We start from the raw sequence: 13627 nt of genomic DNA on the forward strand, positions 1-13627 counted from the left end.
CTTGCCCCTCCCCAACAGTGGAAACAACCAGCAGCAGCTGTGACCTCTTACCATGTGTTCTCTTGGGCTATGGCATGAATTTTGCCCTGAGAGAAAGAAGACACGTAACCAGGCAAAGAAATAAGTTTCCCAAAATCTGGAAATTGGCAATAGGATAACATGCAACAATGGGATTCCTAATTAAGACAATACCATCAAGGGCAAAATCGAAGCTTGCACACACAGATCTTAACTAGCTTAATGGGCATATTTTTTTTTTTAAGAAGCAAGATAAAATTAATACTGTTTACTGTTTTCTATTTAATATTAGCACCATTTAAGCAGTACTCATCTAAACTCTAGACAATTTCTGCACATACAGAGTTCAGCTATGCTGAAATATATACCAAAATAAGATGTGGATGTCCACAAATTACAGAAACGTACACCGTTTTATCATCACTGTAATTTCAAGTCAATTTAAAGCTCTTTTAAAGCAAGGTTTGTTTAGAAGAGTTCAATACAATACCACCTATAGTTTGACTGGATAATGCGTACCAGTCTTCCCCCAACTCAATCTTAAATGAACGTATTTTAGAAAGATCCTTATTAACATCTTTACTCTTTACAATAAATTTATGTTAAAAAAACAGAATTGTTCAAGTTCCTTCTATAAAAATACTTAAACCCTATTTTACATTCCCACTTTACTAGTTTATGCTTCAAGAATTAAAATTTCTTGGCACAAGTATCAAAATAAGTATTTTTCTGTATTATTTTATCAAGACAGATCAACAGATAAGAATTAACCATATATTTAACATTTCAATATTATTAGGAAATATCCACACTACTACTGAATATTTTTAAAAGCTCCAGACTGTATCTTCTCCGGGTTAAAATGTGGTGTTTGGATATAGGGGTTACAAGTTATTTGGGGTGGGAATGGTAAGAAAAAGACAGGCAGAGCCCAGAAGCAGAGAAGCAAAACGGTTTGAGTATCTCCATAGAGGATAGCTGAGGAGCAAGTAGAAAGTGGATTTGTTGTGAGAAGCGAATTAACCTGGAAGGAAGGTAGGCAAATGTGGGAAAATATTAAAAGAATAAAGCTTGAAAACACACACACACCATACAGAGAGGGAGAGAAAGGAAGATGACAGAGTGAGTTTAGAATAAAAAAGCATAGATCACAATACTTCATAACGTTTCTTTTTAATGTATATTTAACATATAATGGACACAACATCCAAAGCTACGGAATATTTAACAGTTTTATTGCTGATTTACTGACAGTACCATGATGGAGAGTATTCATGGATGCTGCAGAAAATATTTCTAAAATGAAAAGCAGATACACCAAAATCAACTTCAGTCCTATAGATACTAACTTCAATCCCATAGATTTAAATGGACCTATATGATTAAGCCCAAACTCAACAGCTCGAGGAAAAGGAACAGAGAGAGTTTAGTCTTCTAGAGATACCTTTAAAAGATTATGAAATAAAGCTATGCATTTGCCTAGCCAAATCTTTATAAAACCTCATTAAGAATAGAAGCAACCATAATAAGCATCTTGGTTTTGTTATTGGGAACGTTTTTCACAATAATTCCCTCTGCTTTTCCCCCTCCCCTTTTCTTAGAGCCCACCCCCATTTCAACAATCTGGTCCATTTTGGGCAAGATCATGCCATTCTTTAGACTAAGAAAGTAGCTAAGGACTCTTGTGGGGGAGGGACTGGTGGTGAAGGAATGGATCATTTGCAAATTGTTGCTGTTTTATTTTAGAATTGGAAGAGGGAGACAAACACCTCTGTATTGAAATTAAATATTCCTGCAAGCAGGGCAGTAGAAATAATTTATAGGTCAGCCTTCTCCATATTACAAAGTTATCAGTATGTTTTACTTTCCATAGTACTATCAGATTTAAAATGACATTGTAATGCATGGCAGCTGCAAAAAGAAGTGGCAGTAATTATACATTTTTCTCATAAAAACTCATTTTAGATACGACTGGGAATTTAACAACAAAAGGTTAGCTACAATACAGTGACAGTTTCCTAAAAGTAATAGTAGTTGAGTCACATATCTAAGAAAACATATTAAAAGATTTTTTAAAAGATTAGAGGTTTCAAGTATGTTAATGTGACACACACACAAAGCCTCTGAAAACTTCAGTTTATCATCTTAAAAAAGAATTTGCACAAATGTAGGTACTTGCACAAGATACAATTATGAACTCCTATGATATCCATACATTACAAATACTGAAATGGTTCCAGTTATTAATTGATATCCATCAGCTAACTGCCAAATAATAAAAGAGAGTTATATTTTCATTTTGTCTAGGCCAACTTCTGTAAGTGTTCATATGCTGTGTGAACAATCAGACTGAAATTTTACCTGCTAAAATTCCATTTGAACTTTACAATTATAATTGCCTGGATCTAAAACTGGTATGCATGGATCCACCAATCATGCATGTTTTTTTAAGCTGTCCTTTGAAAAGACTCTTTTTGAGATCATGTAAATACTCCTTGTGTTAACGGAAGTGCATACAGTGGGTGAGTGTGTTTTTGAATTTCACCGAGTATTTGATATAAAATAGACCAGACTGACTATAACTATTACTTTCTTTTTTTCCAGCACAGCACAGCATTTTTGAAAACCTACTAAAATATACTCTAGAAGAACCAGTTTCAGGAGGTAAACAATAACAGCAGGTATTGGTATCTGGTATATCATGACAAAAAGAGTTGAACTAAAGGATTAAAGTTGTCAATAGTAGGTCACTTGGGTGAATGTTATTACAGTTAGATTTACATCCCATCTTTCTTCCAGGGGCTCAAGGAGTTGAACAATTCACTTCTGCCCCCAATTTTTTTCCCTGCAAGAGCAACCCTGTCCAGCAGAGTGGACTTAAGAGTGAGTGACTGGTCCTAAGTTATCCAGTGGCCTTGCATGGCTAACAGTGGATTTCAACCTGGGCTTCCCTGCTTCTACACCATGACCATACATTGCACTGGGAACATAAGGTATGCAGATAATAGTTAATCAATCGTTCCTTGATTTTCTAAATGTTGGAACTTAAAAGAATATAAAAGAATATTATTAAAGACCTTTACAGCACAAAAAGGATCACCAATGAGCTTAATCAAATTCAACTATTTATAAGATGGCAGAATTATAGATAGCCCAAGCCAAGCATTCCCAGTAAAGAAATGATAGAATGAGAGCAGCAAATTGATTAATTCAAAGCCTGGAGCTTTCTGTAAAATATAGTATACAGTAGAGGCAGTTACGTTAAGTTATTGCAGTGGAACACAATGTAGCTATTTGTGTGGGTGGTGGGTGGTGGGTGGGGGAATCTGCTTTTAATTGTAACTCATGAAGGCCGTACCAGCTCTGAAGGTATTAAAGCAGAGCTGCCATGAGCTCTAAATTCACTAATCCAGCACATTTCTCTTCAGCATGTGTTTAAATTCTGCATTACATGTGTCCAACAACTGCACATTTAACACTGTAGCACACAATGTATGATCACACCCTTTTTCCAAGTTAAGTATGCTGCAGTCAATCCTAAGTATGATTCCGTATACACCAACTGAAAATAAGTATGAAATGCTTCTATTCCAGAAGTCATGTTTCTGCATTTCACCCTCACTAGTGGCAAGAATATCCAGTTATATTTTAAAGATGCATGAATATTTGTTACCAAGACTTCGGAGTTACAATATAAGCCATAAACAGCATATGAATAATAAGCCCACTGCAACAAGTCAGTACTATTTCAAAGGAAAGAGGATCTGCATACCCATGCAAAATGTACAATCTCTCCAATAAAATATATTCTGCAAAGGCAAGGAACAAGGAAGTTGAGGACAAAAGAAAGAAATATTAAAGTAAGAGATTCTCCCTCAGAAGACATGGACAAAAATGTAAGATGCCATCTTCAGGGAGGCAGACAAACCTAACAGAAGTGATATCCTGTCTGATTAGACAATACTGAACACTGTGTAGAAGAACAATTCCTGAATTAAAGTTGCTGAACATGGTTCAGATTACTGGATACCTCTAAAAGCATAATGCTTTGCAGGAGCATTTACTGTGTATCAACATCCTACTTCTTACAACACACAGTGTTGTGTAAGTAGTGAAAAATGTATTCAAAAAGTGCTTGGACATTCTTTTTAGGCAGCATTTTACCATTATTTTTAGGTATCTTCTTACTCAGTTTTAAGAGAAATGGTCAAGGGGGTATTCAAATAGAAAAAAAGAAGTTCGGGTTTGAAATCTTACAATTTTTTTCAAAAAGTAAGAGATAAAATGTTGCCCAAAGTCTAAAATCATTTTCACACGAATGTTCTTTTTAAAAGTTAGATCTATAAATTAAAATAATAGTTCTAATAGTTAAAGATACAATTTGTATCAACAGCGTAGGTACTTTCTGGTTCTACAGCATCTTTAAGTTGCAGTTATCCACCCAGTTATCAGCAATAATTATGTAAACTTGGGAATCATCACAGTGTGAAGCTCTGAAGGGAGTCCTAGGATACGAGCAGTCAATCATGATGTCTACAGCGTCAGGCACTGTGAGATCTACTGTTAATCTATTTATGTAAAATTACATTTTATAAGAGCTAGAAGAGACCAAAACTTAAAACCAGAAATCTCCCATACTAGTACTAGAAGAGGTGACACTGTCGACTTCTAAAACTATGTTGTTCATGGCAAGAAGTGGGCCTATATAATGCCACAGGCCAGACAAACTAATTTTGAGGACATATACAGTATTTCACAAAAAGAATGTGCTGTTTTCATGTATCATTACCATTACTATAGTGCAGTTAAGATGTTGCATATCCTGAACACAATGTAAAACCTTCTCAATAAATAGCATGAAAAATACACAATATCTTATATACAAAAATTGCATTGAGAACACCATTTGTTTCATTTAAAAACAGTTATTTTATGAAATACCTGTGCATTAAGTAAAGGAACAAGAGATACACTTTTCAATGCCATTTCTGATTAATGGAAATGTACATTGGCTGCATAAGACTGCTGCCTAAACGGATATAGTTGTCAAATTTGTGACAGTCAGGAACTGGATGACCTCGGTATTTTCAGAACCTGCACATAAAGTTTTATCATTTGCGTAATAAATTAATAAAAGCAGGTTTCTCTCCTACTGATTGCTTTTGCTTACACCAAAATCAACAGTAATCAACAAATAATTTAAATTAAATCCATAACCAAACAAATTAAAAAGTGCCATACTATAAAGTACTAACATACTGTTACCCATTTCAGTGTAAAAACTGGTAACTTATACATTACTCAAAAATAAGTTCAGTGCTGCAAAAGACTGTTGTTTTCTATAAATAAAACGATTATATACAAAGAAAATCACACAATAAAGTTAAATAACTTAATTATGAAAAAATAGATCCTAATAAGCTTGGCTTGAAAAAATGTTGGCTGGGCACATAAAACCCTCTTCAGTTTTCTGCTGTTTTGAAAAAAAAAATGTTTTGCACTTGAAGGATAAAACACCCAATAATTTAATAAATATGTAACAAATATTAAAAAGTGCTGCATATAAAACCCACATGCACTAGAGATTCTTACTGAGAGATCATAGTTATAATAATATATTAAGCTGGAGAGACCTTCCAGCCATGAAATATTTCTTTTTTAAAAAACGACTATTTAAAATAAATCCTGTTACTTCCAGTGTGTGGGATTATACATACAGGTTCCATGGCACAGTATTTCACATATATGGATTACTATATAACCTCCTTGCTGAGAAGGAGATCACAAATGCTATTGTAGCAAACCTCCCTCAGCGATACAGCTGAAACTGAACTAATAGACACCATAAAGATGCATCATCAACATATCATCAATAACCTAGCTGAGACTTCTCCACTAAAATGGCTGCAGCAAGCTGCTGGGCATCTGCCATGTGAGGATTCCTTTTCATCACAATCCTCACCAGGTCAGGGGGGAAAATGTTGCACAGGTTGATGTAGACTTTCTCTCGACTGTCTTGGTACCTTGGAAGATCCTGAGGCATTCCACAGTAAGGTATCTGCCAAGGCTGATCTGGTTGCTCAGGTAAGCTTTGGAAGGCAAACTGCTCATAACATGGCTGGGTGGGATTGCTGGGTAAGGAGTAAGTTTGACGATAGCCATATGTGTCCATCCCGTAGCCTGGCCTATCCCAACTGAGTCCTTCTTGAGTGGAGTATGTTTTTCTTTTTCTCAGTGGAGAATTATCATACAAACGTGAGTCTGATACACTGTCTAGTCTTGTGGATGCAAGAGCTCTCCCAGGAGGCATGCTTTTTGAATGCTGTGAACTCTGAGAAGCAGGGTAGTCAATAGGACAACTAGAACGGCTTCCCATGTTCGGATGCTGAAAGTGCACAGCCATGTACGGAAGCGGAGGCTTCGGATGATGCTTTGGTTCTTCATGACTGTAACTTTGCACTCTGGTTAGTGTATCGTGGTAACTCTGTAAGAAGGACTGTGAGTTCAGATGGCTATGGGGATGCATATGCTGACATTTTAAATTCTCTTCCAGTTGAGGGTCAGGAGAACTCACATAAGATCGATCATTGTAGCCCATGTAGGAATCGCTACTGCCACAACTCATACTCCCTTCACTACTACAGTCAGAAGCTACAGAACTAATTCTGTAATCTGTGTCCAAAGAGAAACGTCTTTCAGGACTTCGTGGACCAGAGATACTTAGGTTTGAATATGCACTGAGCATAGAGTAATAACCTACATCCACAGGAGAATCACATTTGGGATACTGCTCATAAGGCATTGGCGTTCCATGATTTTTGGTTGTCATTATCACTGGAGAATAGGGTCCCTGTGGTCTTTGATCCTGAGGTGGGAAATGAACTCCAGATGGAAGGCCACTGGTTAAAGGTGCAGTACTTTGGGGTTTTGCAGCAGCAGAAGTTGGTATACTAACTAAAGAAGGTACAGACCTGGTTCCCAATTTGTTTTTGGTGGGAAGCTTTTCTTCCAAGTCTTGGTAGACTTGAGTCCTTATACTAGGATCTGATTGCCTCTTTGGAGTAGTTCGCTTGAGATCTGTAGTGCTGTCTGTCTTAGTACTACAAGGAACACTGTTGCTTTTCACCAGCCCTCCTTCACAAGCAGCTTTGGCAGCTGTGTTCCTAGACATGGCACGAAGCTCATCAGCTACTGACCTCTGAGGTTGATTTCCTCTTTCTGGGTGATAATATTTGCATTTGTGTCCATAAGTACATTTCTTCCCTGTATGAATTTATTATTGAAGATTTAATCACACAAAGAAAAAAAGAGAATAATTTAATTCTTCAGCAGTGTTAAAAAAGAAGTGCTGTGCACACTGAATTACACATGAAGGAGGACCGTTAACTATTATGCAGTGAAATTCGGTATGTTATCAGTAATTGGACAGCATGTTTGCATGACACCCTAACCCATCCTGTGATTAGCCCTACCATACTGTCTGAATACAGACCAAAGATTATACAATGGCTAGGAAGGAATACTGTAACCACATTGAAACCAGGATTTGTTGGATATTTATTTACCTAAACAATTGTCTGCTATATTATCCAAACATTAATGGGGAGGGGGGGTGATAGAGATGGGAAGCCTCATCTGCAGGATCTCTGCTGCTCTGGATCTTTTTTCCCCACTCATTGCTTATGAGGGATAAAATGAGGACACAACGGGATTCCTCATTAGACTTCTTGTACAATGAAAATTTCAAGATAGATATGTCACTTCATTTATGGAGAGAGACAAACAATCAAGCTTCATTTTTAAAAACACATTTAATGTTTAATTAAATAATATTACCATATGGACAGGGTTGCTTCTTATGTTCCGGTACAACAGGTTTCTTTCTCAGAAAATTCTCCAGACTTGGGCCATGACGGCCAAGAGGATCATCTGGAGGCATGAATCTAAATAATCGTAAAATAATGAAAGGAATAAAGCATTTGCTGTGACACATTTCAGGTCTATTTCAAACCTCCTCCTATAAATAGCCTACTAAATTAAACTTAGGTTTTACAGCTAAAGTAATTTAAATGCAATTTCATATGAGATGCTAAGAAAGAAAATAATGAAATAATGTATCTGCATATCACTGCAGATAGTGGCCTGATTTATACACCAATCTAGTCAGTATTCAATCTGCATAGCAGATAAATGGATGTCCTTTCCTCCTTACTTCCATTCATTTAAGATAATGTCCACAACAGCTGTTCTATGAGGAGGTCCTTACATGGTGAGTGAAAGGTCCCCTGTGCAAGCACTGAGTCATGTCTGACCCTTTGGGAGGACGCTGCTTTCGCAACGTTTTCTTGGCAGACTATAGAGCAGGGTGGTTTGCCATTGCCTTCTGCAGTCATCACCTTCCCCAGCAAGCTGGGTACTCATTTTACTGACCTTGGAAGGATGGAAGGCTGAGTTGACCTGAGCCGGCAACCCGAGAATCCAGCTTCTGCTGGGATCGAACTCGGGTCAGGGGGAGAGTTTTGGTTGCAGTACTGCCGCCTACCACTCTGAGCCACACGAGGCTGTGGTCCTTATATATAGAAACATAATTTGTATGTTTTCCTGCATGCTTGTACATACACAAGCTTATGTACATAGATACGTTTTGGAGCTATCAATCCAAAAACAAAACATTTTGGAGAACTCTGGAATCTTTGTTTTTTTCTTCAGGGCCACAATGATCTTGCCATTCCATTGATGGTCTGGTGGTTTTCTGGAAGTGGTTTAGGGTGAACTGGAGGTAGTATAGCCCCCTCCTCTCCAAGAAGCACAAAAGAGATTAACTTGGAAAACTGCAGACCACTCCCCCAAACATCTGAACTGGTATGATCAGGAGATAAAGAGAAGATTCTGAAATTCTCCAGAATGGTAGGTTTTGTACATAAGTACTGTATTTACATACCATCTAATGCTGCACAGAATCCACAGCCTGACTACAGAAAGCACCTGACTTTTAGAAAGTCAGATCAAATGCTAATAAAGCAGCCCATTCTCCTCCATATGGGCCAAGAACGATTCTGACTCTCAGTTTCTGAGTATGAACAGAGAAGACAGAGGTCTAGTCTCCTATTATCTCACATTAGAAAAGCAAATACCTAAGAACATGTAGCACTTTTCAAAAATCAAAATACAATGAAACTGGTGCAAGTGTTTTCAAGTCACATCATCTTTTGGCCTTATTCTTTATAAGATAATTTTCACAGCATTTCTTAAGTACTCCTTAATCCTTCGTAAGCAGACCCTGACTCTGCCCCAATGTGTCCAACCTCGGTTTGTCTAATAACACTGCCTAATGTACTGTACTAACACATATACAAATACACAAACTTTTGATCAGGTCATAATGGGATAGAGGAAATGCCACTTACAAAATGAAAGTACAGATGTAGTAATATTATTAATTATAATAATTTTGCATAGCAAAAAAATAGTTAACAAAGTTTTTTTGAAGGAAGAGATCTGAGGAAAAATGAGTATAACTGAAAATATGACTGCCTTTAAACAAAATCAGAATAAAACATTAAAATACAATATATATGTTGTGAAAGAAAGGGAAGAAGGTAAGGGTGGGAAAAAATATAAACACACAAAAAAAGACAGATGAAGTGAGAATGGGAGCTAGCATAATGAAAAATAAATCGACTGGTCACAATGAATTCACAATAGGCAGTGTCATTAATGCTCAAGACCAGAGACTGGGTGGCAATGAATGTGACTGTAAGAGGAAGTTCATATGCTTCTCTCTCTACTCCCATACAAAAACTGCAGAGGTAACTTTGAGAATACTTAATTATCGCTGATTTTGAGAGTATTTCCAATTCCTCCCTCACCACATCACCATTTATGTGAGTATGACTTTCTGTAGTAGCTATAGCAATGTCCTACCGCTTCTAATGCTATGGAGCTACTGACCTAAAAATCAAAGGGAGGACTTCACTCAAGATTTTGAATCAGAGACAGAGCAATTCAGAGACACCTGAAGTGAGTTTAAAACTACAGTACCTGAAAAATCTGTTTTTAGCTGAGTTTGGGCTTTGCCCCAAGTTGAAGCACACTCCTGCTTGTAATGATACATATTCAATCCTCAAATCCAGCTTTCTGATTTATAGGGATCTAGATGTAGTTTACCCTCATGAGTAAATGTTAGAAATGTATATTCTGTTGAAAAACTGTATCAGTAGTTTAAAATGTCTACCTAGTCTCCCAACAGAACAGAAACAGCAGACTGTGTAGACTGGAGTATTTATCCTCCAAGGCCCTGACCTTATGCTTTATTTTAGTTATTTCTGTAGATTTCTGGGGAAGTTGTTTCTACTCATGTGCCATGAGACATTGATTTGAACTGTAGTGGCATAGAATCAAACTGTTTGTCTCAGAATAGGCGAAGAAAATTTTTAACTAGAATTATATGGGGTTATTTAGGACATGGATTTCATTTCAAAATTACTCAAAGAGCTGGCCATCAGAGAAGTACAGAGCAGCAATAACTCTATGCAAGATTGGAGTATAATACTTGACAAAATCCGTACATCCCAAATCTTGTTGACAGTCATTTTCTAGACATAAACAATTAAATTTTTTAACTTACTTGTCATTGACAAATGAATACATCAGGAGTCGTTCATCAATAAATTTCTTCCATTCTGGCTTTTCATTAGCTAGATCCCTGTAGTTATCATTAGATACAATTATACCATCTGACTCAAAAGCCAGCTTCACTATGAACCTGTCGTCATAGCATACCACCCTTCTCCCTTGAACTCGACGTGATGGGGTGAACACCAGAATTTTCTCTTTTTCTAATTTACGCAAGATTTCTTGATCTAAAATATTGAAATTGAAAAAGGAAACATAATACAGAACACTGAAATTAAGACTTAATTCAGGCTATCTAGCTCTACCCCATGAAAGCCTTTTAATTAATTAATTAATTAATTAATATGACCTGCCTTAATTAAAGCAAAAATTATTCTAATGGAGCAGTTACAATTCAGCGACATATCAAAAATAAACATAAGCTGCCTTTACTCATGAGCTCGACAACTGTGCTTAGAACCAGGTGTCACTGTATTTAATTCCAATTACCTGTAGTAAAACCTGTAGTTTTTTTTAGAGATTTATTAGTAGAATGAATAAATTAAAAGAATGCAGCGTTATCTTTTCCGCACATTAACAGCATGCTTGGTTATTAAACACACAGTTATAATGCTATATTGTATTTCCAATACCTGTAAAAATCAGAATTTGAGTACCTTCTCCTAAAGATACATCAAACCCAGGGCATACTAAAGGGCAATTTTTTGATCAGCCCTTGGATACAAGTTTGAAAGAGAAGAGTTTCCAATGTCCACTGAGCTATTTGAATACTGATTGATATTACAGACATAGTCTTTCCCAAGCATTTGTGGCAACTCAATTTGAAGTGACCTAAGCTGAAATACATTCAGTTACTAATTCAGAATTTAGAAAAAGGGCCTTCCTTAATGAAGTAGTTGCTGATAGGATTTGGAATCTGCAGAAACATTCAAAAATTCATTTTTGTCCAAAACTGTAACAGCTTTTATAACATTTACTATATTTCACATTTTATTTCAGGATACAAATCTTTCCCAAGGAGGCTACTAATAACATCTGAATTGACATCACAGCAAATTAAATCATCAAACCACAAATTTTAATCAAGTTGGCTAGCTAACAATTTTTCCTGCTGAGAATATTAGTAGATCGGTGACAAGCTATAGAGTCAGCAGCAATTCCGTATCTAAATTTTTCATTTAATACGAGATTAACTTCTAAGTGACATTTCTATTTGTAAGCCTCTAGCAAAAAGTTAGGGCAAGAGATCTGTCATGTAGGAACAAACCTTAGATCAAGTGGCTCTAAGAACTACATGTTATTAATACATGAATACAATGTATCAAGCATTAAAAGATTTTTAATGCAGACATTCATAATAATTAAACAACATGATCAATTAAAACACAGGCATCCTATGGGCAAATATTGAAATATGTTAAACAGGTAGACCTTGCTTAATGACTGTCCTGTTTAGCGACCATTTGAAGTTATGACAGTGCAAAAAAGTAACTTTATGACCAGTCCTCACATTTACAACTGTCACAGCATCCCTGCTGTCATGTGATGGCCATTCGGCCACTTTGCAATTGGCAGGCATTTACAACTATTGCAATGTCCCATGGTCACATGATTGCCATTTGCACGCTTCACAGCCAGCTTGGAGACAAGCAAAGGAGAAGCTGGCAATAAGTTGCAAGTTGTGGTCACATGATGTCACACTTAATGACCGCAGGTAATTCCCTTAACAACTGCAGTGGGGCTGATGTAAGTCTGACATGGTCACGTGATCTTTTGCTTAATGACCTTGTTGCTTAGTGACAGAGTCACCAGTCCCAACTGTGGTTGTTAAGCAAGGACAACCTGTAATGCAAACTCTTCTCATTTTGATGCTTGAGTTGTGATATCACACACAGTGTAAGCGGCAGAGCTTGCACTGACATCACAATGCACATTTCATCATTTTGATAAAAATCTCAGCTTGCTGTGGATGCCCCTAAATGGAACACAGTTTGATCCAGAATTGTATGAGTAGTAAACAGTTTGCAAAACAGAACATTCCTGTTCCCCACTTTCAAGTGCAGCCCAATTGCAGTTCCCTTCTCCTAATTCATTTTCCACTAACCAACAGGTCTATGAAAGTGGGGGGAGCTTTTGAGAGGGATTATTTCACATACATCTGTGAATACAAAATGCTGCACTAGATAGGCCTTCAGACTGCTCCATGATAGGCCTGATTTGTTGTTGTTGTTTATTTGTTTAGTCGCTTCCGACTCTTCGTGACTTCATGGACCAGCCCACGCCAGAGCTTCCTGTCGGTCGTCAACACCCCCAGCTCCCCCAGGGACGGGTCCGTCACCTCTAGAATATCATCCATCCATCTTGCCCTTGGTCGGCCCCTCTTCCTTTTGCCTTCCACTCTCCCTAGCATCAGCATCTTCTCCAGGGTGTCCTGTCTTCTCATGATGTGGCCAAAGTATTTCAGTTTTGCCTTTAATATCATTCCCTCAAGTGAGCAGTCTGGCTTGATTTCCTGGAGGATGGACTGGTTGGATCTTCTTGCAGTCCAAGGCACTCTCAGAATTTTCCTCCAACACCACAGTTCAAAAGCATCGATCTTCCTTCGCTCAGCCTTCCTTATGGTCCAGCTCTCACAGCCATATGTTACTACAGGGAACACCATTGCTTTAACTATGCGGGCCTTTGTTGTCAGTGTGATGTCTCTGCTCTTAACTATTTTATCGAGATTTGTCATTGCTCTTCTTCCAAGGATTAAGCGTCTTCTGATTTCCTGACTGCAGTCAGCATCTGCAGTAATCTTTGCACCTAGGAATACAAAGTCTTTCACTGCTTCTACATTTTCTCCCTCTATTTGCCAGTTATCAATCAAGCTGGTTGCCATAATCTTAGTTTTTTTGAGGTTTAGCTGCAAGCCAGCTTTTGCACTTTCTTCTTTCACCTTCATCATAAGGCTCCTCAGTTCCTCTTCACTTTC

The 13627-nt window shown here is 37.3% G+C and overlaps 1 protein-coding gene across 2 annotated transcripts in view; it reads right to left on the minus strand.

Moving 5' to 3' along the window:
- Positions 1-280: 280 nt before the first annotated feature.
- The window catches only part of ZC3H12C (zinc finger CCCH-type containing 12C), a 77886-nt gene continuing 64539 nt past the window's right edge, over positions 281-13627 (minus strand). For both annotated transcript variants that reach the window (XM_063305811.1, XM_063305810.1), the window contains exons 4-6: positions 10646-10880; positions 7855-7961; positions 281-7281 (exon numbers count right to left, since the gene is read on the minus strand). In XM_063305811.1, the coding sequence (XP_063161881.1) occupies positions 5888-7281; positions 7855-7961; positions 10646-10880 (1736 nt within the window). In that variant the 3' untranslated portion in view covers positions 281-5887. The remainder of the gene's footprint in view (positions 7282-7854; positions 7962-10645; positions 10881-13627) is intronic.

This window comes from Candoia aspera, chromosome 5 (genome assembly GCF_035149785.1).
Source record: "Candoia aspera isolate rCanAsp1 chromosome 5, rCanAsp1.hap2, whole genome shotgun sequence".
Lineage (NCBI taxonomy): Eukaryota > Metazoa > Chordata > Lepidosauria > Squamata > Boidae > Candoia > Candoia aspera.